Below are 22,782 nucleotides of genomic sequence, written 5' to 3'. Positions count from 1 at the left end.
GCTTGGCCTAGAAATGCCTCTTGGAGGCTGAGAGAGTTTGAACTAGATYGGCCTGAGCTTCCAAACCTCAGGATGTGGAGGGGAAAAGAGCGTCTTGCGGTGAAGGTATGAAACCCTCAATTTAGGAAAGCTGCATTCAGTTTCTGGCTCTGTTACAGACTTCCTGAGCAAATCACTTAGGGTAGATTTTTAATACTCAGCATCTGCGATTGCCATTGAGAACTTCTGAAAAGCAGACATTTGATCTCTCTGAGCCTTGGGTCCCTTGGAGAGCAGAGCTAAGCAGTACTCAAGGGTGTGCTGAGAGACTCGGGTCATTTAGACCTGGAAGGCGTCCACATCCGAACTCATCAGCAAGCAGCAGGCAACGCAGACGTCGCCAACCCCCACATTTTATCTAGGAAGGGACCTGGCCATTTTGAATGGGCTAAGCTTAGCTCCAGGTCTGGTCTGCACCATTGAGCCCATTCCAGCCTATTTTATGAGTGCAGTGATTTTGGGAGCGCTCCCTGTAATTGCAGAATAAACTGTGAGGGTGGAGGGGGAAGGGAAGAAAAGGAAATCAGCTCATTAGAAACATTAATTTCCCTTGGATTTTTGCAAGTATGAAGCCTGGGAGGTTGAAAATTTTCCTGGCTTTGACTGTAAGATGCATTTGGTGGGTTGGAAGATTCCTGCTGGCCTTACCTGGAAAGCCATCGCCTTTATCTGTAACATGGACTGAAAAGAACCCTGGAAAGATTCAGTGGAAAGAAAAAGAAGTTAGGATCTCTCTCATTTCTGAAACGCAAGCAGAGGCTGATCTCCAGCCCCAGCACTCACCCGTACTCTGCGTCTCCAGCAGCTTGTGCATGGTGCTGTACGGCCCGGGAGGTATGTTAAGGTTTGTTAGGGTGCTGGTCCCAGCGCTGACTGCGGCCTCTCCTAAGCTTTTCTCTCTCAGCATCTCATGGGAGGTACTTGGGTGCACAGTGGGGTAGACCTTGCTGCCAACTATGTTCTTGGGGATCCCTTCTGGGCTTGGCAAGCTGAGGCCTGGCTGAGCGAGGGACGACCTGCAGCGGACTGGCTCGAAATGGCAATCGGCGTGGTAGATGCTATGGACAGACTCCGTGCTGCTGGGAGCAGCACTGGGGGAAGCGTGGGGGTTTGGTGCCGAGGGCGGGAGCATGAGCCGGTTGGTGCCGTTGTGAAGCGAGCTGGTTTCCACGTCGCTGATCTCTGGGCTGGCACGGGGCGCCCGCAGGTTCCCGTTGCCCAGGTGATAGTGGTGATGGTGGTGGTGGTGGTGGTGAATGAGGTGGTGCACGGAGGATCTTTTCCTGCTCCGGCGCTTCCCAGCCTGCCTGTCAGCCGCTGCCTTGCTCGCGGGGCTGGGGAGGAAGCCCATCCTCACCCCCGCCGCCCGGTACACCTCCACGAGCTGTTTGCTGCCTTTGCGGGCAATGTACACCAGGTACTTGAGGAGTTCATCGTAGCAGCTGCCTGGCTCCGAAAAGCTGGCGAGGGTGCTGGCGTTGGACAGGTACCGCACCCGCTGCTCCTTCATCAGCTGGCTCTCGCGCTGCTTCGTCTCGGAGAACTGCGTTGCTATAACCACTAGGCAGAGGTTGATCATGAAGAAGGAGCCCACCTACGGGAGGGGAGGTGTCAGCTGTCTCAGGGAGAGGGCAGCATGAGCATCTCTGCTGCTGGCCATTCCCTTCCCATAGCCCCATCCCTGCTCGCAGGTATTCCCTTCCCATAGCCCCATCCCTGCTCGCAGGTATTCCCTTCCCACAGCCCCATCCCCGCTGCCGGGTGTTCCATTCCCGCAGCCCAACCTGGGGGTGAGGGAACAAGCACCGGTGAGCCCTGGTCCCCTCCTCTGCCCTGCTGGGAACAAAAGGGGGCTCCGCCATTCCTTGGAAGAGCGCCCTGGGCTTAGCTCGCTGGACAGCAGGAACTGGCAGACTTCGCAGACGGGGGAGGTTGTAAGAGCGGAGCTGAGAGAGGACAGGGACGTGGCTTTTTGAACCCAGATGGCGTGAGCTTGCCGTGGGAAAGCGCGTGAGCAGGTGCCTGAGCTTAGCAAGAGGGCCAGAAGAAGCGATGGGAGAAGTCACCCTTGGACGCTAAGGCAGGGCTAGGAAGGGAAGAGAAAAAAACACCAGCTCGAGCTGGAGATGAGGGAGGGCGGTGCGGGGCCAGCAAGGGCRTGAACGGCAGCGGGGGGTGCCCGCGCGTGCAGGCAAGAGCCCGGCAGCGGGGGGCACGCGGAGCGGCTGACTCATCCCCGGATACAGCCTCCCCGAGCCCCCGCCCTGGGGACTCCCACGCCAGGGCTCCACTGAGCACGTCAGAGATCAAAGACGAGAGGAGATTATTTTGACAAAAAGCTTTTGCTCTTTTAAGATTTTGTTTTTCTGTCTCCGCAGACAGCAGTTGTAATTATCACAATTAGTGGCATTACGATGAATGCACTGAGCCTTACTGATAGGAGGGTTTTTTCTGGCAGTGTGTGGGTAGCTTGCGAGCAGATCCCTTTCCTCTGCTAACAGGATTTGCGGGTTACTGTTACGCAAGGGCATCAGCAGTCTGTATCCACAGCTTTGAGATTTTATTTCAAACCAGGGTTTCCTGAGGTTCTGCTTCCTGCGGATCCCAGCTTGGATCACAAAGAATAACTAATGCCCCCAGCCCCTGCTAACAGGCTATCACACACTGCTAGCGGTACTCGCACGGCATCCAGGAAAGCACCGTTTGCCCTTCCTCTCTCTTGTTCCAGAGAGGCAGAGAACAAGGGACTGTTTCTTTTTTTTGGAGGCTAATAGATGAACCAGAAAAAGCGACATGGACTAAACAGATTCCTACCTTCTCATCGGGGTTCGAGTCCTGGTTTGATGAGGATCAGAAATCCCTGCAATGGTCTAATGGATGATGTGCAGCTATTTTGCTGGACTTAGTCCAATTAGACAGGAAGAATGGGACTCACCTCACTTATCTCAGCTACATCTGAGTGAGGCACCTAATGATCCTTTAGAGTCAAGAGAGAAATAGGCACATCARGTCTGCAATGCATCTAATTTATTTTAGATATCTACCTTAGGATGAGATGAATCACCCTTAAAGCACCTATTTTTCTCCCTTGACGATAAAGAGAGTCTAGACAACAAGCCCAGCTAGTTGCTGTAGACCTTTCTCCTTGCAGAGATGAACCCCATCATGAGGTTCCCCCCCACAGAAATGCTTTGTTGGCTCCTTTGTGGGTGGTCTCAGATGAGGCTGTGAAGTGTGGGTGGGCTGTGGGGACTGATCTGTTCCCTCCTTTCTTAATGTGCTCTCTGACGTGTGGGACTGTTTTCCTGGAATGCCCATTCTCCACCGAGGACTCCAGCCAGCTGGGCTCTTTGATAAGGGGGAGTTTCAGCCTCCTCCCCATCCAGAGTTCAGAAGCTGATCAGGAAATTTTCCTATCTTTTAAGCTTAAATTCAAGGAAGCAACTAAGGGAGAGGAATTGGAGGACAAGGAGAGAAGCAGTAGAAGCAGCAGCAATAGGAGTACATCTACCACAGCCTCCCTTCAGGTTTTGCAGCAAAAGGCAGCTGCATGCGTAAATACAGCAGCCAGTTAGGAGCAATGCCGTATTAAAGCTGCGTGGCTTCCAGCAGGCAGTCTCCACCTCTCCTAGGTAGAGATATGCAATGTATTCTCTGCTCTGTTGCTCTGGGTCACACCACTCTGCCCTTTCCAATACAGGAGGAGGAAACACACATTCACAGGATCGGGCAACTCACAATGATCAGGAGAATGAAGTAGATGAAGTTGTAGAAGGAGTGCGCGTCCATGACGAAGTACATGATGTCCACCCACCCCTCCAGCGTGATGACCTGGCAGAGACAGGGAAGGGAACACAGACCTGTCAAGGCTTGGTGGTAACACCAAGTGCACAGGCAACACACTTCTCATGACTGGGTCATGTCTGACACCTTTTCCTGGTGCACTGCAAGGCACTAAGGAGCCAAATCCTATTCCCATCGATGCCAAGAGCCACACTGCCAGCTGCCCACAATGTGGGCTGACTCCGGCCCTTCCTTCCCAGCTGGACCTAAGGCCCACAGATGCATTTTGCAGAGGGAGGAGCAGGCTCTAGGCTCTGCTCCACACCAGGATGCTCTTCCTGTTAACACAAAGCGTTTGGGGACTGGGGCTTTGTCTGCAGATGTGAGATGGAGGCATCTTCAAAGCAGACATCAAATTGTTTCCCTGGCATTTTGAGTACCCTTGCACTACTATATAGGTGTGTGCGGGGTGCTGAATAGCCTCTGGGAATTTGATCATACAGCCCCTGGGAACACGTGGGTAGACCCAACTAGCTGCTTCCTTCCCTGGTGACAGTTTGCCCGCAGGGCTCACCTGAAATATCGCAATCCAGGCGTAGCCGATGTTATCGAAGTTGATGGCTCCTTTGAAGGGATTGTGCTCCCCGGCAGAACAGTTTGTGTAATACTGGTTCCAATTGACGCAGGATGTGTTRGTGGTGTCGTTGTAGGAATAATAATCCAGGGTGCACTCGAGGCCTTCTTCCCTCCGCGTTGGGATGTTTCGGCAGTAGCGCATCCCGTTCTCGCGAGGCTGGGAGCAGATGAAGGGATTCTCATCTTCGTTCTCCGTCTGGTAGTAGCGCTCCAAATCCACCGTGTAGGGGCTGAAAGAGTGCAGACACAGCTGGGTCTTGCACACTGATTACAGGCAATCTGCCAAGGTAACAACTGTAACAGCAAGGAAGTCTGACATCTTTTATTGTGGATGCTAAAGCTCTTTTAAAGAGTCCTCAGTCCTTCTGCAGCCCCTTCAGGGGAGTTCATGTCCCTAACTGATTTCGGGAAACTGAGGCACTGCCCTCAGCCGCTCAGAATTGGGACCCATCACTCCTGCCACATATAAACTCTTTGCTACTGGAAGGAAAGAAAAGAGAATGAAACAGAGGAATAGAAAAAGAAATATGAGGAGGAAAGAAGTAAACGAGGTTGGTTAGACAAAGTGCTGCTATGTCCAACGTTGTGATTTCAGAGCAACCGCTCCGACAACATTACTAAGAGCCACTCCACCGAGAATCGCTCCAGCTTTGACTTTAGGGGACTAAGAGCAGGATTTTGCCCAGCAGGGCTTCTGTGAAGTCTTTGTTGCAATAAGATGGAAATCAGTCAATTTATGCTCGTGTATCTCCTGTCCTGGATATCTAAGACTGGCTTGGGGAGAATCTGTGTACAGGGATCTCCAGAGCTTGTTGAACCAGAGTCAGGGCCTTCCCTCTGCGTTTCACAGTGACTGTTCAGCACTAGATAGGCTATAAATTCCCTCTGAGGGTGGCCTGATGACAGCAAGCCAGGCAAAAACACTCTTTGGGGAGATGTAACAACCTACGGCCAGCCAGCGACTGGCTTCTTGCTCAGCAAACAGCTATCCCCTTAATGCTGCCAGGACTCCCACTAAAGCTTGCAAAGATATTTTTAAGCCTAGTTCAGCCCAGTTAATTCCTGCAGAATTGCCTTTAATACCCTTCAAAGCTTATCTAAGACCCTGGAAGTCTGGTTCAACTAAAGAGCACCCAAACCTGTAGCTCTGTTGGATTTCCTCAGTGGTGAATCAGTCCCTTTGCTCTGTTGCCATTTTATTTAAAAGGGCCTTGCCCTGCTAATGAGTCTCCTACTCCCTCCTGTTGACACAGTCTACGAGAGGGGTGTCAGCTGATTAGGAGATGCGTGGGAGAGGATAAAAGCTTCATCGCTTCAGTGAGCAAGGTCCAGGTCTGAGAGCCGTCTGGCTGCAGCGACCTCTCTGTGATCTTGCAGCGTGTAAGACAAAGAGACTTCGAGGCTGCAGGACTATCGCATCCCAGTGTGGATCTAACTGGATCCGAGTCTGCTGCATTCCTCACGCAAAACTCCACGTAACTCAGTATTGGAGCCGCCACTGCCTCCCTCGTGCCAAGCCCGTGGCCTGGCAAGACCCTGGCAAGGTTTTGTCCAGCACTGGCAGGACGTGGATTTGCCCAACCTGGAGACACTTGTGCTGCCCACCCTGCATGGGGAACCCTGCTGCAGACTCACATGCTGAAGTTCTCTGGTAGGAAGCAGCGGTTCCTGAGCAAACCTGCCCACAGCTGGACTCCCACGATGCCGAAGATGAAGAAGACGAAGAAACAGAGGAGGAGGACGTTCCCCAGCATGGGTAGCGTGTCCAAAAGAAGTGTCACCAGGATGCGCATACCTGAGGTGAAGAGGAAGCTGTCATTAAAGAGAACTTTTCATGTTCCAGCTATGTCTTCCTACCCCTTTCCTTTCCATCCACACTCCTTACTTTTCCATCCCCTGACATCCAGCTGCTCTCCCATCCAATGTCCCTTCCTTCACTCCTTGTCTCAATTCCTTCTTTSCTCCCAAAGTCTTCTCCAGCTATACCTCTCCAGCTGCTCCCATTTTCCCAGAGACTGACCTCTGCCACTGCCCTTGCTCTGTCATATTCCTTTCCCCACTCCCAATATATTAAWATTCCCTTCCATTCCTAATTCCTCCCATCCACCCTGAATCCCCTTTCTGCCTTAAAATGCAGAACTTTCTCTGGCAGTTAATTCTCACAAGTTCAGGAACAGCCAGTTCTGTAACAAAGACAAATTGATGGTGACTTCAACTTGACATTTACACACACAAAAAAAACCCTGATTTCATCTGACGTCTCTGTAATATTCTGCTCATCTCTCTCTCTCTCTCCTTCTTTCCCCATCTTCTGCATTCTCTTGCTTGCTTATATTGATTTTCATTTAAATAAACCTTTCCTGTTGCACCCTTTACTTTGATACTTCAAGATGACTGTTTTTCTGTTACCTGATGCTGTCATCTCCGCTATCAGGGTTTTTTTTTCTACTCTTCTACCGGGGAATAACCACCATGCGTCAACTCCTAATTAACTGAAATGACTTTCTGTCTTTACTGCATTTATCATCATACAGAATTCTTTCTTTTTTTTTTCCCCCTTCCACCTCACGTTTCTCTCCCATTGTAACTATGTTGCACAGGAGCCAAGATAAATTACCCAGGATTTGAAAATACATTAAGTGAATTACATCCCCAGTTAGACAGTGGCAGATAAATTCAGCCATCCATCAGTTCAGCAGTGAAAAAAAAAATTGCAAACAGGATTCTGACGCTACCGTAATGATTGAAACAGCAGCAGCACACCAGATTAAGTTTAACAGTCGGGATCAGAAAAATAAATAGAGCAGAGACACCTCCAGCATTGACAGACAGAATAGAAGCTGATTAGTTCTCATCAGGGCATCAGCTAGTTCCGACAGGTGGGTGTTCGGACTTGGCTAATAACAATTTGGCTAATAACAATGCTGAATTCGATACCCAGGACTGTAGGTCCAGGCACACATTTGTAATGCAGTTGTACTTACACTTAACACACTCAGTCCTTATGGAGACTGAGTTTATTGCCTCTCTCTCCTAGATCTTTGCACTTCGCCCAGCACTGTGCGACACAAATGGCTCCCTGGGAAGTTTGGGAGGATTTGCAATGGCACCAGCACCTCTCTGAGCAACGGGCTGTGCCGCTGCTGCCTGCCCAGATGCAGGATCAGGCCACACCGCTGGTCAGTGTTAAAGCTGGGTCTGATATCCTCAAGCATGCCCTGCTAAGCCAGCACTGAATGACCACCTCCCATCCCATCCAGGGCTGTTTTGGAGGTGTTGGGGTAAGGTAGGCTTGTTCATCTTTCTGAGGCTTGGGAAATAAGCAGCTTTACTCATGAGAAGCGTTGCTCTTGGAAAAACTCTTGCAAAGAGGAAGATCTTGCAATGTTTCCTAATGCTCCTTAAGGTACTCCATGACTTTCAGAGCATCACTGCATTCACCGAAAGACATGAGGCCACACAAGGTCAGCAGGACCCACAGCTTGACTTCCCAGGGAGGAAACGGCTTGGACGATATATGTTACATTAAAAACAACAGAACCTGGATCCTTAGCACAGGTATGGCATCACAAGCTTTCCTCACCCCCATTTCTTCCACCCCATCACATGCACCATCAGACAGGATGTCTTGGGCCACCGCTCCTTTGGCAGAGACAACTACAGCTCGTCCTCCAGGAGGGGATGGTAACGCAGGCCGGTGGGAATGAAGTGCCTCAGACCTATCGCCAGTGCTGCCTGGTGAGGGCTGTCAACTTGGGCATCTCTATCACCTGCATCTCTTCAACTTAGTGGCCTCCTAAGACCTTCTTCAGATGACAAAAAAAGGAGTGTGACTACAGTGCTAGATATCTTTTTGATTGGTTACTCATCTCTGATCCCAAAGGTGTCAGAGGGGCTATTATTTAAAGTAGGAGAGTGTCAGGTCCTAGAAACCAAAGAGCAGAGGTAGGACATCACACTACCAGGGTCTGGGTGAAACATCTGGGCTGCAATGTAAGATGGGAAGCATCTGTATTTGCTCTCCCATCCATGGAGCATGGATATAAAGAACTGGTATCAATGAGGGGGAATAAGGATCCAACTTACTGGGAACTCTGTTAATGGCTCTGAGTGGCCGAAGGACCCGGACGGTGCGCACTGCTGAGAAGCTGACGTTCTGCAGGTCCAGGGAGTACTCCAGCATGCTGCAAAATACACAGACACAGAAGACTGTCTAAGATCTTCAGGAGAGAGATTCAGGTTAGATTACCAAACATTATAAATTAAACATTATATGCCAGATGCCCACAGAGAGACTTTTTCACTGCATCTCTCCCATCAGGAAAGTCTGCCAGAGGAATTAATTAAGGGTTATTTGCATATCAGAATAAAGTCAATGAGAGAGAACCTCATACAGCAGCTCAGACACCCATAGTTCCTCTCACCTGCTTTGGTTACTGTTCTTGTAGAGGGTCCAGGGCAAAAGCTTCCTGAAAATCATTGTGCAGTCCGAGAAGGGAATTTCCAGAGACAGCYTTGGTTTTAACAGGACACCACCATGCCACCCACGACCCCACAGAGCAGAGAGGAGCACTCCTCTGCAGCCCCTCTCCTCCCTGAGCTGGGGGAGCGCAGCGAGAGCCAGGAGCTGGCTGAGCTATTCTAGCTTTACCCAGCAGAGAGCAGAAGACCACTCGCAGGTGGGCATTAGGTGGATAGGCAAGCACACAAATCACAAGGGGTGACACTTGTAGACATTTGGGGCAAACGTGGACCAAGGAACCTTCATCTCTCCCTGCCCATGGTACCTTTGCTCAAGCACAGCAGGGCCATCCATCACGGCACTGCCAGGACTTCGCTCCCCAGCTGTGGGGAAACATGGAAGGGCTCTGCACACAAGTACTTTTGAAGAGGCCGAGTCAGGCAAACACAGCAAGCAGGACTACGAGGCTCTCCGCACAGCTGGTCTCCTGCTGCCACAGGCAACCACAGGATATTAATCTATTCCAAAAATTACCAAGTTCCATCTTAAAGCCAGYTGGGTGGTTCCCTTCCTCCAACTTGGATGGTTGGAAACCTAATTTCCAGCCTAAATTTATTCAGGACAAGCTTATATCCATTTGTTCTTATGCCAACATTGTCTTTTAAGTAGCTTATATAGCTGTTCTTTGTCCCTGGTGTTTACCTACCTGGTATGTTTACAGAGGACAAACTGCATCCCCTCTCAGCCTTGCTTCCGCACAGCTAAAACAATCAAGCTCTTCCAGCCTCCTCTTGCAAGACAGGCTCTCTGCTTTCCCAGTCATCTCCATGGCCTTTCTCCACACCTGCTCCAGCTTGAATTAATCACCATTACCCTTGAATAGACATTGAACTTCTGGAGGAGGCTCTGCCTGTGCCTTGTGCCACAGCATTAATGCTGYCCCCTCTCTCCCTGCTGGAAATCTCACATCTCCGCATTAGCCTTTTTCATGGCTGCATCACGCCAGTGACTTCTGCTCAGTGACTTCTGCTCACTCTGTGGTCAACCAAACATAGTCTCCTTCCTCTCTGCCATCTCCAGTGGGGGAGCACCCCATCTGGAGAAGCCTTTCTGGTTTGTAGTCCTTAAATACATGAAACCACACTTGAGACAGATACATTTTATCCCATTTCTCTTAATAGGTTCTGATGATGGTTATCATCAAACCGCACCTAAGGTCAAATTAAGCTCAATGTATTCTTTTTTATTCAGCCAGGGAGCAATATTTACAGTCCTATGGACAGTCCCAGAATGCAAGCACCCAACAGCCCCGTGTTGACTCTATGGGTTGGTCTTCATCCTCTGACCTGAGAGTAATGCAGTGTGCCACCGAAAGCATGTCTGGCCTCCAAGACAAAAGCAGGTCTCACCCTATGTTTGCAGGACTACCCATATTGGTCTGACAGGGACAGTGGCAAAAATTTCCTTGGATTTCAATGGGTCTAAAATTTCACTCACTGTGGGAATTTAAGACTTTTATATGGTTTGCAGGATTCAGGTAAAGAGCCCATGTCAAACATACAGCTTCTCCTTGATTTATTATTAAAGCAGAGGCTAACAGTGAAATTCAGAACAGCATGTCATTATTTTCACCAACACAAACCATTTTCTTATTAACGACAGACCTAGACTTGCTTCTAGAGATAGTCATGATTGACACCTTCAAAGGGAGGGTTTCAAAATACATTTTGATTCAACATAAGAACAATTATAATGCCAACTTAAAAAAAAAAAAAGGCAGAACCCTAGCTTGAGCAAACTCCAACATGGAGACTGAACCCTCGCAGACATTCTCCTGCCTCTGCTGCCGGACACGGCTAGCGGCACCGACGTGACCGCACTGCACAGCTCAGCTGCAGACCTCGACTACAACATCCAGATATCACCCAGAGACCTAACAGCTCAAGCAACCTGCAAGTGCCTTGAGAGAAGAACTGGGAAAAAAAAAAAAAAAAAAAAAGTGGGTAAAAATCAGTCACTAAAGAACAGCTCCAACGAGAATCCCAACAACTGCCTGCTCAAAGGTCATTCACCAAAGCAAAGGGATGCACGGGAAGGCTCAGTCCATGTTTCCTGGCAAGTGAAGATACCCAGAGAGAACCAGTGTCAGGATGTCATGAACTGGCAATGTGACAGGTGCATTTACCAGCATATATAAGATTTACGCCTTGAAAATCTGCAGTGTAAAAAACTTACTCTGAAGCTTCAACTCAGATGTCATTTCTATTCAACTGCAAAAGCACAATGCCTGTCAAAGCCTCTGCCATGGACCYGAGTGCACAGCGAAGTTTAAGGTTTAGAAAAATACTAGGCATTAAACAGAAGGGATTCATAACAAATGCTGAGATTCGTCAGAGTTATCAGTAACTCCTGTTCGCTGGAGGTATTCAGCAAGAAAGCGTTCAGGACCTCCTAAGAATAAGAGGATCTGCAAAGCCAGAGGTATGACAGGCTGTTGGTGGAACGCCTGAAAAGGGCTGATGCAAACCTGCAGCAAAGGCTCTTCAGAGAGGGAAACCCAGGACTCGGTAGACCTGGCAGCRAGGGCGGTTTGGGATAGACGGGGCAGACAAAATCCATTCATGTTCCGCCTGGAGACAGACGTGGATCACAGCAGGGGKTTTTTTTCACGTAACAGCCAAAGCGTCAGGAAGGATCTTGTAAGTGTGTTGTCTAACAGCAGAGCAGCCCTTAAGCAAAATCCTTACAAAAGACTTGAATGAGGAGCACAAGCTTGGGAGGGGTTAAAGGGATGCTCCTGACCCCATTAGCCTCTAGACAAGCCACAGAAATGCCAGCAAACCTCCTCTCCACAACCGTTCCTTGTCCTCTTTCTTACCCAGCCTGCTCTTAGTCCTGGCTCTGTTCCTATTCCCTGGGTCACCACTGCTCTGAAAGCAGAAACTAGCACAAATGACTTCAAAAGAGCGCAGAATAAAACTGGGAGGCGACCAACTAAGTCAGACGCCACATTCTAAAATATTAAAAGCGCGTGTAAAAAAAAAACAAAAAACACACACACATCAGAGCCACTGAGTTTGTGCTGACTGCAGTTTCCGAGAAAAACTCGTGCATATGCATTACTGCTGCAGGGAAAGAGATGAAAAGCAGCGGCGAGGAAAGCCACGTGCACAAAATTATTAACCGAGCGGTTCCTCGAGAAGGTGAGTGCTCCCTCGGGAGCCCCATGCTGTGCCCTCAGCAGGCGATGTGCCGGCACCGGCACCCACCTGGCTCCCATCCCATCCATGGCGGGACAAGTAACAACCCCAGGTGCYGGGGGGCTCTCGGTCACTGCCAAAATAAAGCCTCTGGCTTTTTGAGGGCTGAGTTTTGCTCCAAACAGGTTTTCACCGGGTCGGTGCCCGGGCGGCCGTGCTGCAGTCGGCGCCTCTTGCTGCGGCAGCTCCCCAGGTCCACGGCGCAGCTGGCCTGTCCAAACCGGTGGGATTTGACTGAAGTCACTAACGAATCCGTAGCAAAGCAGCAAAATGAAGCCAGACCCCTGAACGCATGGCCAGCATTGCAGGGAGCTGACCACCCTTCTGCCTGCAGCGATACAGAGCCGCTGCTCGCTGCGAGAAAGAGATAGACTCAGATTTATTCAACGTTAAAAGGTTTCCAAAACTGGGCATATAGGCACCCTTTATCTACAAAGCGCAGCAATCAGGGGATAATATTAAGCCATCAGTGTTGGAAAAGACAAGGGGAAATTATTTAGACTGTGTCATATCTTCASAAAGCTAGAATGAAATTTCCTCCCAGCCCTCGCAGGCTTTGCCGTACTCTGCTTTTGCTCAAGCACTGCTTTTCCAGCCTCACAGGTTTCACCGCCTTCGTGGGTGTTGTTTAATTTAAAAAAATACTCATTTTAATCAAGTTGAATGGAATAAAAATAATAGCACTGGCAGCAGAGTGAACCCAGCACCCTGCTGCCTGCTGGATCCAAGCMGCTCAGAGGCACCACGTGTCCCAGCTGGGACGCTTGACAAATGAGGCTTTTGAAGCAACAGCAAGTTCAGCTGAAGCTGAAGAACTGAGAGAAACTGAAGGTTTCTCTTAAAAACTATCCTAAAACTTAAAAAAAAACAAAAATTCTTTTCACAGGTGTGTTTGAGTCAGAGCTTGGCTGCGAGGGAGGCTACTGAGGGGTCTCTTTTAAACAGCAGGTTGCTCTGAGTCAAGGATACTGTTCGCTTGGGTTGCTCCATCTCAAAGGCTGCAAACTCAACGGCAAGGCTGGCACRAAGCAGGCAGCGTGTCCGCAGCGGGAGGCACCGGGGCCTTCGTCATTCCTCAGGCTTGGCCGCTCTTTACCCATTTAAAGGGATTCAGATGAGGCGTTGGCTCCAGCCGCAAAGCTGTGGCTTCTCGTGGGCACAAATCTCAGCTTCCAGCAACGAGAGCGTGGGAAAGGCCCCAGCAAGGGCTGGGATGCCCTGTGCACATCCCGTGGGAGACGAATCGGGATGTCCGGATGCACGACACTGCTGCTGAYGCCGCGCGTGGGCGCCTGGGGCCAGGACGTCCCGCCAGCCCCGCTGCCGTACACCAGGACACGAGCTGCTCAGCCGGGGCCCGCGCCGAAGGGCTGCCCCTGTGACTGCACATTGGGTAATTGCGTGTGCAAATTGGCCACTTCCACGGCCAATTACCCGATTGCTCCAGCCGTGCTCAGGCGCTGCAGATGTCACTGCGCAGCCAACGTCTTCGAGGTGCTATTCGGAGGTGTGAGCAGGATTCAGTGCCGGCCCCGCAGCATTGCAAGCTATATGAGCAAAGGGGATGAGAAAGCAACRTTCCTCACTGTCTGTCGGTCTCTTTAAAGGGATGAAGGAGCTAATGACTGGAGAGAGAAGGTGGCTTTGCTCAGAGCCACGCTAGGAGCCCCTGGCGGGGAGMCCTGCAGAAGCTCCCGTCCGCCCCACGCCAGCGCTTTCTTCCCTGCCTTTGAACCAGGAAGCTGAAACAGCTCCTCGATCAGCTTTGCACACCTGAAAGCGCAGCTGGAAAGAGCCCTGCCTCTTTCCGAAGCGAATCAGCACTGTGAAATGAAGGCCAGGCACTGGCGACTTTACGCAAAGCACCCAGCAGGAACACTGTTTTGGCTGTTGCACCCATACGAGCATTGCTCCCCATACCAACTGACATGGCAGAATTGTCCTCATATCCATTCTCTGAGCTAAGAGCTTTTCAGAAACCATCAGGTGCTTTTGTTTCAGATGGAGCCGGGGTGGAGYGGGGGCTCTAACATCCCTTTCTCTCCCAAACACCTATGAATACACCAAGGTTTCCTACAACATACTTCATCCCTGAAATTCAGCACTCAAGGCAAAAGCAGGAGGGAGCAAGGCTTCCTTAAGAGTTGTTTATGACAACCTCAGTGGAGCAAACTCTTTAATATAGTCATCAACACAGGGACAGACAAATAACAAACATCAGAAGAAGTGTCCAGGAGGCAAAGAGAAAAGAAAACTGTGTCCATTTCTGAAGAAAGTTGATTGCCAACCACCTCCAGCTCCTCTTGAATCGTAAGCAAAATACTGCAGGAGTATTTAACTTTTGCATGAAGTCTTTAAGAGGCCCRTTACTGTTATGATGAGCAAAGCACAAACAGAGCTCTGAATACTTGGCCAAAGAAATGACTGAGCCCAGACTAACAGCAGACCTGCACAATTCAAACACAGGATGATGCACAACCCTGCTAAAACCAGAGTAGAAACACAGAGGCTGACCCAGAGCCATAAGGAGCCCTGCTCCATCCTGCGTCTAGAGAAGGTAAAGAGGATGCCTGCAGGCTTTCACAGCACCAAGTTATTACATAAAGCCTCTCTACTGGGATCGCARTGGCTCTACACCAATTAACCACTGTATCTTGTGGGTTTTTTTAGATGAGGATGGTTTAAAGCATCATTATACAGGAGTTCAGAGGTTCAGGAAAATTCTTATTTGACCAAAGTCAAAACGAGCTGGTGTCCTGGAAGCTGGTGAGACCTCAGGAAAGCAGTGGGTGATAGCAACGACCCCAACCAAGGGACTGTCAGTCCTCTGCTGGTGGCTATTTTCTTCTCACAAACTAATCTGAGCAAAGCTCCTGCTGCTCTGCGCTCCAGCGGCRCAGTGCAGCCAGACGTGCTGAGCCTGGCGAGCCAAGGCCAGGTGGCCGGGCGCTGCCCCGGGATCCCCCAGAGCCTGCCGGAGCGTCCAACGAGACAGCAAGCCAGAGCACGTCTTCATCCCGCGGCCACRGTTCACCAGCCCCAACCTCAGAGAGCCCCAAACTGTAAATTATTCTGCCTATTTTGAGGTGCGAACACACATTCATCCTCAGTGCTTCAGTGTTTTACCCCGGGAGAGGTGGAAATCGTACTGAATCATCTTTAGAGGGTGCAAGCTTGCTCGCAACACCAGTTAACCTTCAAGCGTTCTTCTGAAAGCTTGCTCCCCAAATCCTCTCCTTTAAAATAACGGAACATAATTATGTGATTCATCACAATTTTTTTTTCTTTTTCCCATGTTTTCCCCACGCCTTCTAACCTACAGCCAAAGCCATGTTTCAATAAGCTGAGTTTTGATAATATAGTGCTATTCTCATCTCCAACAAGTTTTACTGTAATTACAGAGATGTGTTGCAGACATTACACTCTCCACAATTAGTGCTAATTGCATTACATTGTCACAAAGAAGTCATTTATTCTCCACAAGCTCATGAGATTGGTCTGGGCAGTTTAATAGAGCCAAAAAGCACTTAACGGCATGCCCCAACAGTGGCCAACAGCACGGGGCCACRAGGCGGCGGGGAGCGAGCCCGCGCCGGAGCCAGCCCCGGCAGGAGCTCGCAGGTGCCGCTGGCAGCGCGGCACTTGCAGCGTCTGGATTTTGAGGATTTGGAGCAAACAAGAACAAACAAGCGGTTTCCCTGCAACAGCAACTCCTGGCCAGTCCAGCAGCTTCTCAAGGAACTGGGAGGGTGAAATGCAACACCCCAAACCATCAGCCGTAACATTGGTGGCAGATACCATGGGTGAAACAACAGGAAAACATGAGAAGAACAGCTCCGGGCTCCTGCCAGCCCGTCAGCACGCACAGGCTTTGCTTTCTCCCATCCTTTTGCAGCTCCTCCATGCAAACGCAGAGGAGAGGAGGAAGGGGGAAAGCAGCAGCAGGGAGCGGGTTTGTCGCTGCCACCAGGGCAGAGATGGCCCTGGGGAGGATCCGCCTCTGCCTGGCTGCATGAGGGTCCCCGGACCTGGCAGTTTGCTCCCAGGGCAGCTTCGGGGAGGCCGGTCCTGCTGCGCTTGGCCACGATGGGTCACGCTCCCCCCGCAGGCAGTCCCCAGGCCACCRCTTCCCCATCGCCCCTCTCCAAGCCCGGGGCAGGCAGGGGAGGCTCAGACAGCAGCGGGCTCCGGGGAGAAAAAGGGTTGGCGGAAAGGGCCAAGCAGAGGGTTTATTACGCTGCCTTGCAACACAAGGGTTCTGGTTTGAGTGAGAGCAGGGAACCTGGCTGAAGCCTTCGAGTAAAACCTAGGTAAAGCATCCGGCTCGCTTTATTGGGCCRATGTATCTATGGGCTGCACCAGCACAGCCCCTTCGCACATATTGCGCCCTACCAACAAGGCTGAATTTGTACCACTGCTGCAGGAAGCCCTGGGATTTTCCAGAAGGTCTTTGCTCAGCTCCTCTCTGACTGCTAATGGGATTTTTCCAGGCCTGCCTGGGAGCAGCTCAGCTCAAGCCCATTCTCCAATTTTTCTCAAAGCCTCTCTGCTCTGGGCACCCTGGGACATTTTAAGGACATCGTTTGCACAGCCGCCTCCACGTAACATCCTCAGTAGCGCTTGGCGACAGTTCAGGTTTGCGGTTCCTGAAAAAGCAGCTGTTGGATTGCAGAAGGGAGAGAAGATGAAGCAGCAAGATGTCTTCACATCAAGCTCAACTCCTTCCTTGCTCCCGTCTGCTGCCACCAGTGCCGCGGCCTGGATGCTCATCCAAGTAATTTGTCCCAGGCGGGAACCACAGAGCTGTCTCACTGCACTGCAGAGGAACTGGAGGAATTCGACTCCACGTGGTTGGAATTTGACCCCAGAGTGCTTTTTTTGTCCTATACTTAATCTGTTCTTTACCTATGTCTTGATTCAAGTAACAGAGAGGTTTTGCTCCAGTCCCTTCATTTTTTCTCTGCGATGGTGATATGTTCCTGCAGCACCTTCACATTTCCTTAAGCACAGGTATTGCAGAGGGACAGCAGAAGCACCTCCCATGAAAGGGCTGGTATTATAACGAGGAGGCAATTGCTGCCAGAACAGACGGACAAATTTTGGAGGAGAGCGGTAAGGGCATGAAGGAGAGCGCCCGGGTAACATGCAGCAGAGAAACCAAACACACCGGGGAAGGAGATATCCTGCTTTGGATTTAAAGCCAGTTCGATCCTTTGTCAGCTGAATTGGTTTTGACAGGGCCCAGATGGGAGCAGTTCATGCACACGCAGGAAAGAGCGATCATTTAGCAAGACACAAAGCTGACCTGGCAGGAGCGGGAAAAGCCGGCCAAGTCACGAGGCTGCAAAACCTCCGGAGCAAACGCCACGGTGCAGCTGCAGACGCGGGCAGGGGCAGCTCCCCACGCTGCGCTTGGTGGGCACGGAGGGGGAAGAAGCCCTGACGCACCGAAACACCCGTACAGGTGCCCAAGAGCAGTAGGTGGGCAGATGATTCATGTGCTTAAGCAAAGTGGCATTAGGTTTTAGCAGTGGGAATTAGGACAGGAGTAGGAGTGACAGCCATGCTAGAGGGACATCAGCAGAGACCAGGGTCCCGCCACGACAGGGTCTCCACAGAAGCACGTTAAGGATAACTCCAGCTCCAAAGTATTTGCAGTCCAAACAGCGAAGGCAAGGAGAGGGCTGGGAAGGAGGACACAGCAACACCCCAGGGCAGTTACTCGCCAGGCGACAGAGCTGGAAGCAGCCCTGTACTCACACATCTCAGCACACAGCCCTGCCACCGTGCCACCCCCAAGCCCGTCCTGCCACCCACCCCATGCCGAGCCTCGCTGAACCTCCCCAGCTGGGGCTCCAAGCCACGTTTCTGGTTTGGCTGGTTATCACACTTAACTCTAATATAAGAAATACCAAATAAAAAGGAATAAAGAAGAATTTGGAATACACAGGGTGGCTTTAACACCCTGCTTGACTCTTCCAGGCCCCTCGTCCCTGGGGAAACTCCCCCTCCAGTGGCACAGACCAACACGAACCCAGGTCTGCTGCAGCTGCAGGAAGACTGCTAACAGCGGCAATGGGATCTAGAGCAAGCCCTGATCTTGCAATGCTTTCACAGAATTAGGAAAGGTAATACGAATAATAAGATGCTTTGAAGAGATTCGTTGTGTGCAAAGGCAAAAGGACATTTTGCGCTTCACCTTTACTTTTCCCGGTAAACAGTACCTGACGTGATAAAGCAAAGAGGCAGGAGGGGCTTGGGGAGTTTTGCCCCCCTCTCGCTCCCACGGGCTCCTCTGTGGACTTTGCAGGCAGCGAACAATGCCAGAGACCAGCCCAGGGTGGCACAAAGACCTGATTTTCTTCCTGTGGAAGGCTAACCACGACTGAACCTAATCTGAGGGCCCCTGCCGCTCACACCACGTCTCCGGGGGTCTCTCCCTGCGGCATGGGGAGCTCCTCGGCATAGCACCGTGCCCGACTTCTCTGCAGGACACGGGCAGCCAGCAGCCACCTCGCTTCCTACCAAACACGTCAAGGCGTTCCCATCCGTTCCTGCAAGCAGCTACCCCAGAACACCTGCGGCTCTGTGCATCGGGGCAGGTATTTGCCAACGTGGGACTACCAGCCCCAAAGGCCGGTATTCTGCTTTCGTAGCGCAGTCCCTGCTAGCAGCCCTCTCCCCTTTGCAGGAGGAGGGCTCCAGCCGCAGGACGCACGTAGCCTGCCACGGCAGTGCTGCGCAGGCAAGGCGCCCGCAGAGAGGCTATAAAATCCCCCGGCCTGGGGAGGCTTTGACAGCCCAACCCCATGTTTAACAGCCCTGCCAGAGCGGATCGGACCTGGGGTCCCATCTCGTCCAACATCCTGTCGCCGTGGCCAGTAACGTTGTCCAGATGCTTTGAGAGGAAATGTAAGCCCTCTCCTAACCCGACAGTTAGAGGCTGTCTCAAGCATAAAGCGTGACACTTTGTGCCTTCTGCAGAAGGCTGGTTTATATTGACTGTTCCAGCTCCTGGCCTTTCTGTTCTCCATCTCTGCAACCAATCTGGTTTCTGAGCCTCACTGAATCTTTTGGCCTCTGCAGCACCCTGTGGCAGCAAGTTCCCCAGTCGAACAACGGGCTGGGAGAGCTGGTACTTCCCTGCTGGTTCGTATCTGGCCATCTTGTCGTCCTCCCTGGCTCCCTGGCTCACCTGCAAGACGTGTCACCGCCCTGCGGGGCCGGTGGCCGACCATCAGCCAAGCACACAAACATATCGCCCYGTCTCAGCAGACATCAAGCATCCTGCTGACACCCTTGCCTGGGAAACGGCCCAGCTGGGAGGGTCCTCTGGTCCATTCCAGGAAAATCCAGTTAATCTGATCTGAATCTGTATCGAAAGGGGGAAAAGCGCCGTTTTCCCAAAGGTCCTTGGGCTCTCTGAGCAGGGAGGGGAGGCAAGGGCCGGTGAGCGCTTAATGTGTCAAAGAAACTCGGCTCCTTGGCCAGGGGCCAGGAACTTTTCATGTGGATTTCCAGCCACAGCCAGGAGATTCTCGGGTGCTAGAAGAGCCTTTAATTCAAACCAGGTGCCTCTGAAAGGAAAATGCTCAAAAAGGCAAACTTGGTTGCTTTCCCTCAAAGAAAATAAAGCGGGCAATCACGCACATTTCACTGAAATATTCCTCTTGGAACCCGGCTCCTTGCTCTAAACGATCTGCTGAAACCTCATCCACTGGGCAGTCTGCATGAAACTGAAGCTACCAGTGCTGCTGGAGCCAGAAAACCAGCTCAGCTGCGTGCCAGGCGAGTCCGCCCGAGCCGCCGGCGTGGGACGCGCACGGGCTGGCGCAGAGCAACGGCAAACGGTCTTTGCACCGTTCCCCCGCTCTCCCTTTTGCTGCTGGCACCTGTACGCTTAACACCAGCGCTGCCGCAGGAGCACGTGATCATCTCTGCTACCAAGCGTTAAGAAATCCGGGGGGATATAGCGCTCCTATATCACAAGCTATAGATGCTGCCCGAAGGATCTGCCTTGCAGCCGTGGTCTGGCCGTCATCCTCCCTGCAGGGAGGGGATGGATAACGCCGATGACCCTGATGCACAGCTAGAGCCAGCAGGACCTTAGCGCTCACCAYCACGGGACATCCTCTCCTCCAAAACCGAGGCTTGCGATACGGCGTCGTGGGGGAGGAGAGGCAAAGGGAGAAGGGAAAACCCGCTGCCCTCGGTGCGCCAGGCTTACCCTGCTATGACGATGAAGAAATCCAGGCGGTTCCACGTGTCTCCCAGGTAGCATTTCTTCCCAAATATCCCCAGCGCAATCATCTTGACTATCATTTCCACAGCGAAGAAGGCAAAGATGAAATCGTCAAAGCTCTGGAAGACAGAGGGACAGAAGGGGGTTGGGGAAAAGCGCTCCTCCAGCTGCCAGGAGCTGGGGAGCGCCACAGCACCCTCCCTCCGCGGGGAGGCATCACTTGCAGCAGGTCCACGCTCACACCGGGGTAAGGAATTAAAGACCCAAGTCAAGGACCACTGCAGAAGGCCTCATTTTGCAGTACCGAGGGATAAAATCACTGAGCAGATTCATCGCTGAGAGCAGCCAACTCAGTTCAGCCAACAGCCCCACGCTACTGGGAAGGGAATAGCTCTTAGTGGGGGGRCAGAACAGAAAAGTACATTTTGGGTTCTGCTTTCACTACCAACTAGATGGTTAAAACCCCCGAGCACTTCAAGCAGGGCTGGGCTGCAATGGTGCCGCTGCTGCTCGTAGGGTTGACACTACGTGGTTGCGTCAGAGCACTTAAATTAGGGCTTTTACTCTGACAGCTGAAACCTGAGTGCAGGCAAGACCCCAAACGCCCCATGGGCATGAGAGCATCTCTGACGGTGGCTAGGAGCAAATCCTGCCACGGCTCCTCCACCCCCGCTCCTCCCTCCGCCGTTCGGGGCGTACCTGGAGGATCCTGCAGCGCGGCGAGTCGCAGGCGATGTCTTCGCAGGGGTGGAACATGCCCAGCGTGACGCAGTTGAGGAGGATCACCAGCATGCTCACCCGCTCGAACCACGTGCGCGGCAGCTCGGTCAAGGAAGCCAACAGCCGCCAGGAAAACGCAAGCGGGGCCGGGAGCGGGGCCGCGCCGCCATGAGGACGAAACACCGAGGAGCGGAGCACCAAAGCAGGACTAATAACCCGAGTTCTCGCCCCGGGCTTCTCACCCCACAATGCTTCGCCCGTTTTAAACCTTCTTCCCTGGCCCTCTTTTGGTGCCGTGCTTAAAGAAGAGCCCGGAGGAAAGCGTGCAAGCAGTCCCCACCGGCTCAAAAAGATTACTCTCGTCTTTAAAGCCAGGCCCATGCCAAGATTTGCTGCCCTGGAGGTTAGATGCTATCTGGGTCCTCGCAGAAATCCTGCGCGCTGCTTAGATACCCAAATGGCAAACCAATGGCATATTTTCCCCACGGTGACATCAGTAGCTACGGCTAACGGAAACAGCTATGGAAAAAAAAGCTATAAAATTGAAGCTGCATGGCAGGACTGCCGAGCGCTGATATGATGGATTAAAAAATTAAATTAAAAGAACGATACAAACTTTTAGGAAAAAAAAAAACAGCATTAATTTCCTTTCCTGGCATTTTACAGAAAAGCGCTTTAACGACATTACAACTCTCTATTAGCCATGCCGCAGCTTATCCCAGGGGCGTCTCCCTGAAGCCAGCGATTGAACTTTTCATTCCCAGTCCAAATTAAGACTGTCAGAAACATTAACCAACTGCCTAAAAGGCTTAAGACTCGGCGAGGCCCCGCAGAGCCTGTCCCCTACCCCGGCCGCTCCCTCTCCGAGCGGTTTGGAGGAGCTGCGCTGCTGGGACAGGCTTTGGCTGCCGCTGCTTTCGCGGACAGAATAAGCCGCGCTGCTGCAGCAAATCCTCGTAAGAAAGGTTTAAGCGCGGTGCCGAAGGCGAGGATTTTGTGTGTTCCTCCAGCGGGCGCTTCCACGCGCTCGCGACTGCCAGGGCGCAGGGCTACGGAAACACAGCAGCGTTGCGACGCGGCCCCGGGGTTACGCCAGCCCGGCACGAGGCTTCCCGAGCTCGGCAGCCAGAGGCTTCGGGTTTGGGTGCGTTCGAAGGTATTCTAAGCCTCGACCTCCAGCACCAAGGGAAAACGCGGAGCATCTCGAGCGAGACGCCAAAGCCCCTGCCCGGGGCCTTTGGGACCTTGCTTGTTTTTTTTTGCTGCACCCTGGCAGCTGCGACGGGTTTTGTCCAACTCGAGCACGTTCCCGCGGGGCCTGAGCGCATCCGCTCACGAGCGCGGGGCTACAGCGCCGAATAACCAACACACCCCGCCAGCAGGGCTGGCGACCCGCCTGCTCCGCCGGGTCTTTCCCGCGGCATCCGAGCCCTGCTACGCGGCGAGTGAGCGGGGGCACCTTTCCGCCGGGCAGCAGGAGCCGAGCCAGCCCCCCTCCCCACTCCCAAGAAGCTGCTGCGGCGGAGCGGCTTCCCCGGCCAGGACGGGAGCACGTGCACCGGCAGGCGAGATTCCCACGGGGCCGGCATGCCCAGCCTAGCTCCCGCTCCGGCGGGAACGCGGTGCACGGCTGCGTGCGG

At 52.2% G+C, this 22,782-nt stretch overlaps 1 protein-coding gene across 1 annotated transcript in view; it reads right to left on the bottom strand.

Annotated features, from left to right (window-relative positions):
• Positions 1-22,782, bottom strand: part of CACNA1G (calcium voltage-gated channel subunit alpha1 G) — a 161,502-nt gene that overhangs the window by 88,108 nt on the left and 50,612 nt on the right. Inside the window, exons 2-8 of the mRNA XM_026090589.1 lie at positions 21,122-21,233; positions 20,408-20,541; positions 8,545-8,642; positions 6,094-6,253; positions 4,397-4,688; positions 3,778-3,870; positions 811-1,633 (exon numbers count right to left, since the gene is read on the bottom strand). Coding sequence (XP_025946374.1) covers positions 811-1,633; positions 3,778-3,870; positions 4,397-4,688; positions 6,094-6,253; positions 8,545-8,642; positions 20,408-20,541; positions 21,122-21,214 — 1,693 coding nt within the window. The 5' untranslated portion in view covers positions 21,215-21,233. The remainder of the gene's footprint in view (positions 1-810; positions 1,634-3,777; positions 3,871-4,396; positions 4,689-6,093; positions 6,254-8,544; positions 8,643-20,407; positions 20,542-21,121; positions 21,234-22,782) is intronic.

Source organism: Apteryx rowi, unplaced genomic scaffold (assembly GCF_003343035.1).
Source record: "Apteryx rowi isolate R43461 unplaced genomic scaffold, aptRow1 scaffold_86, whole genome shotgun sequence".
NCBI lineage: Eukaryota > Metazoa > Chordata > Aves > Apterygiformes > Apterygidae > Apteryx > Apteryx rowi.
Note: the sequence above shows the minus strand (reverse complement) of the source record. Positions and strands in the feature narration are given on the sequence as shown.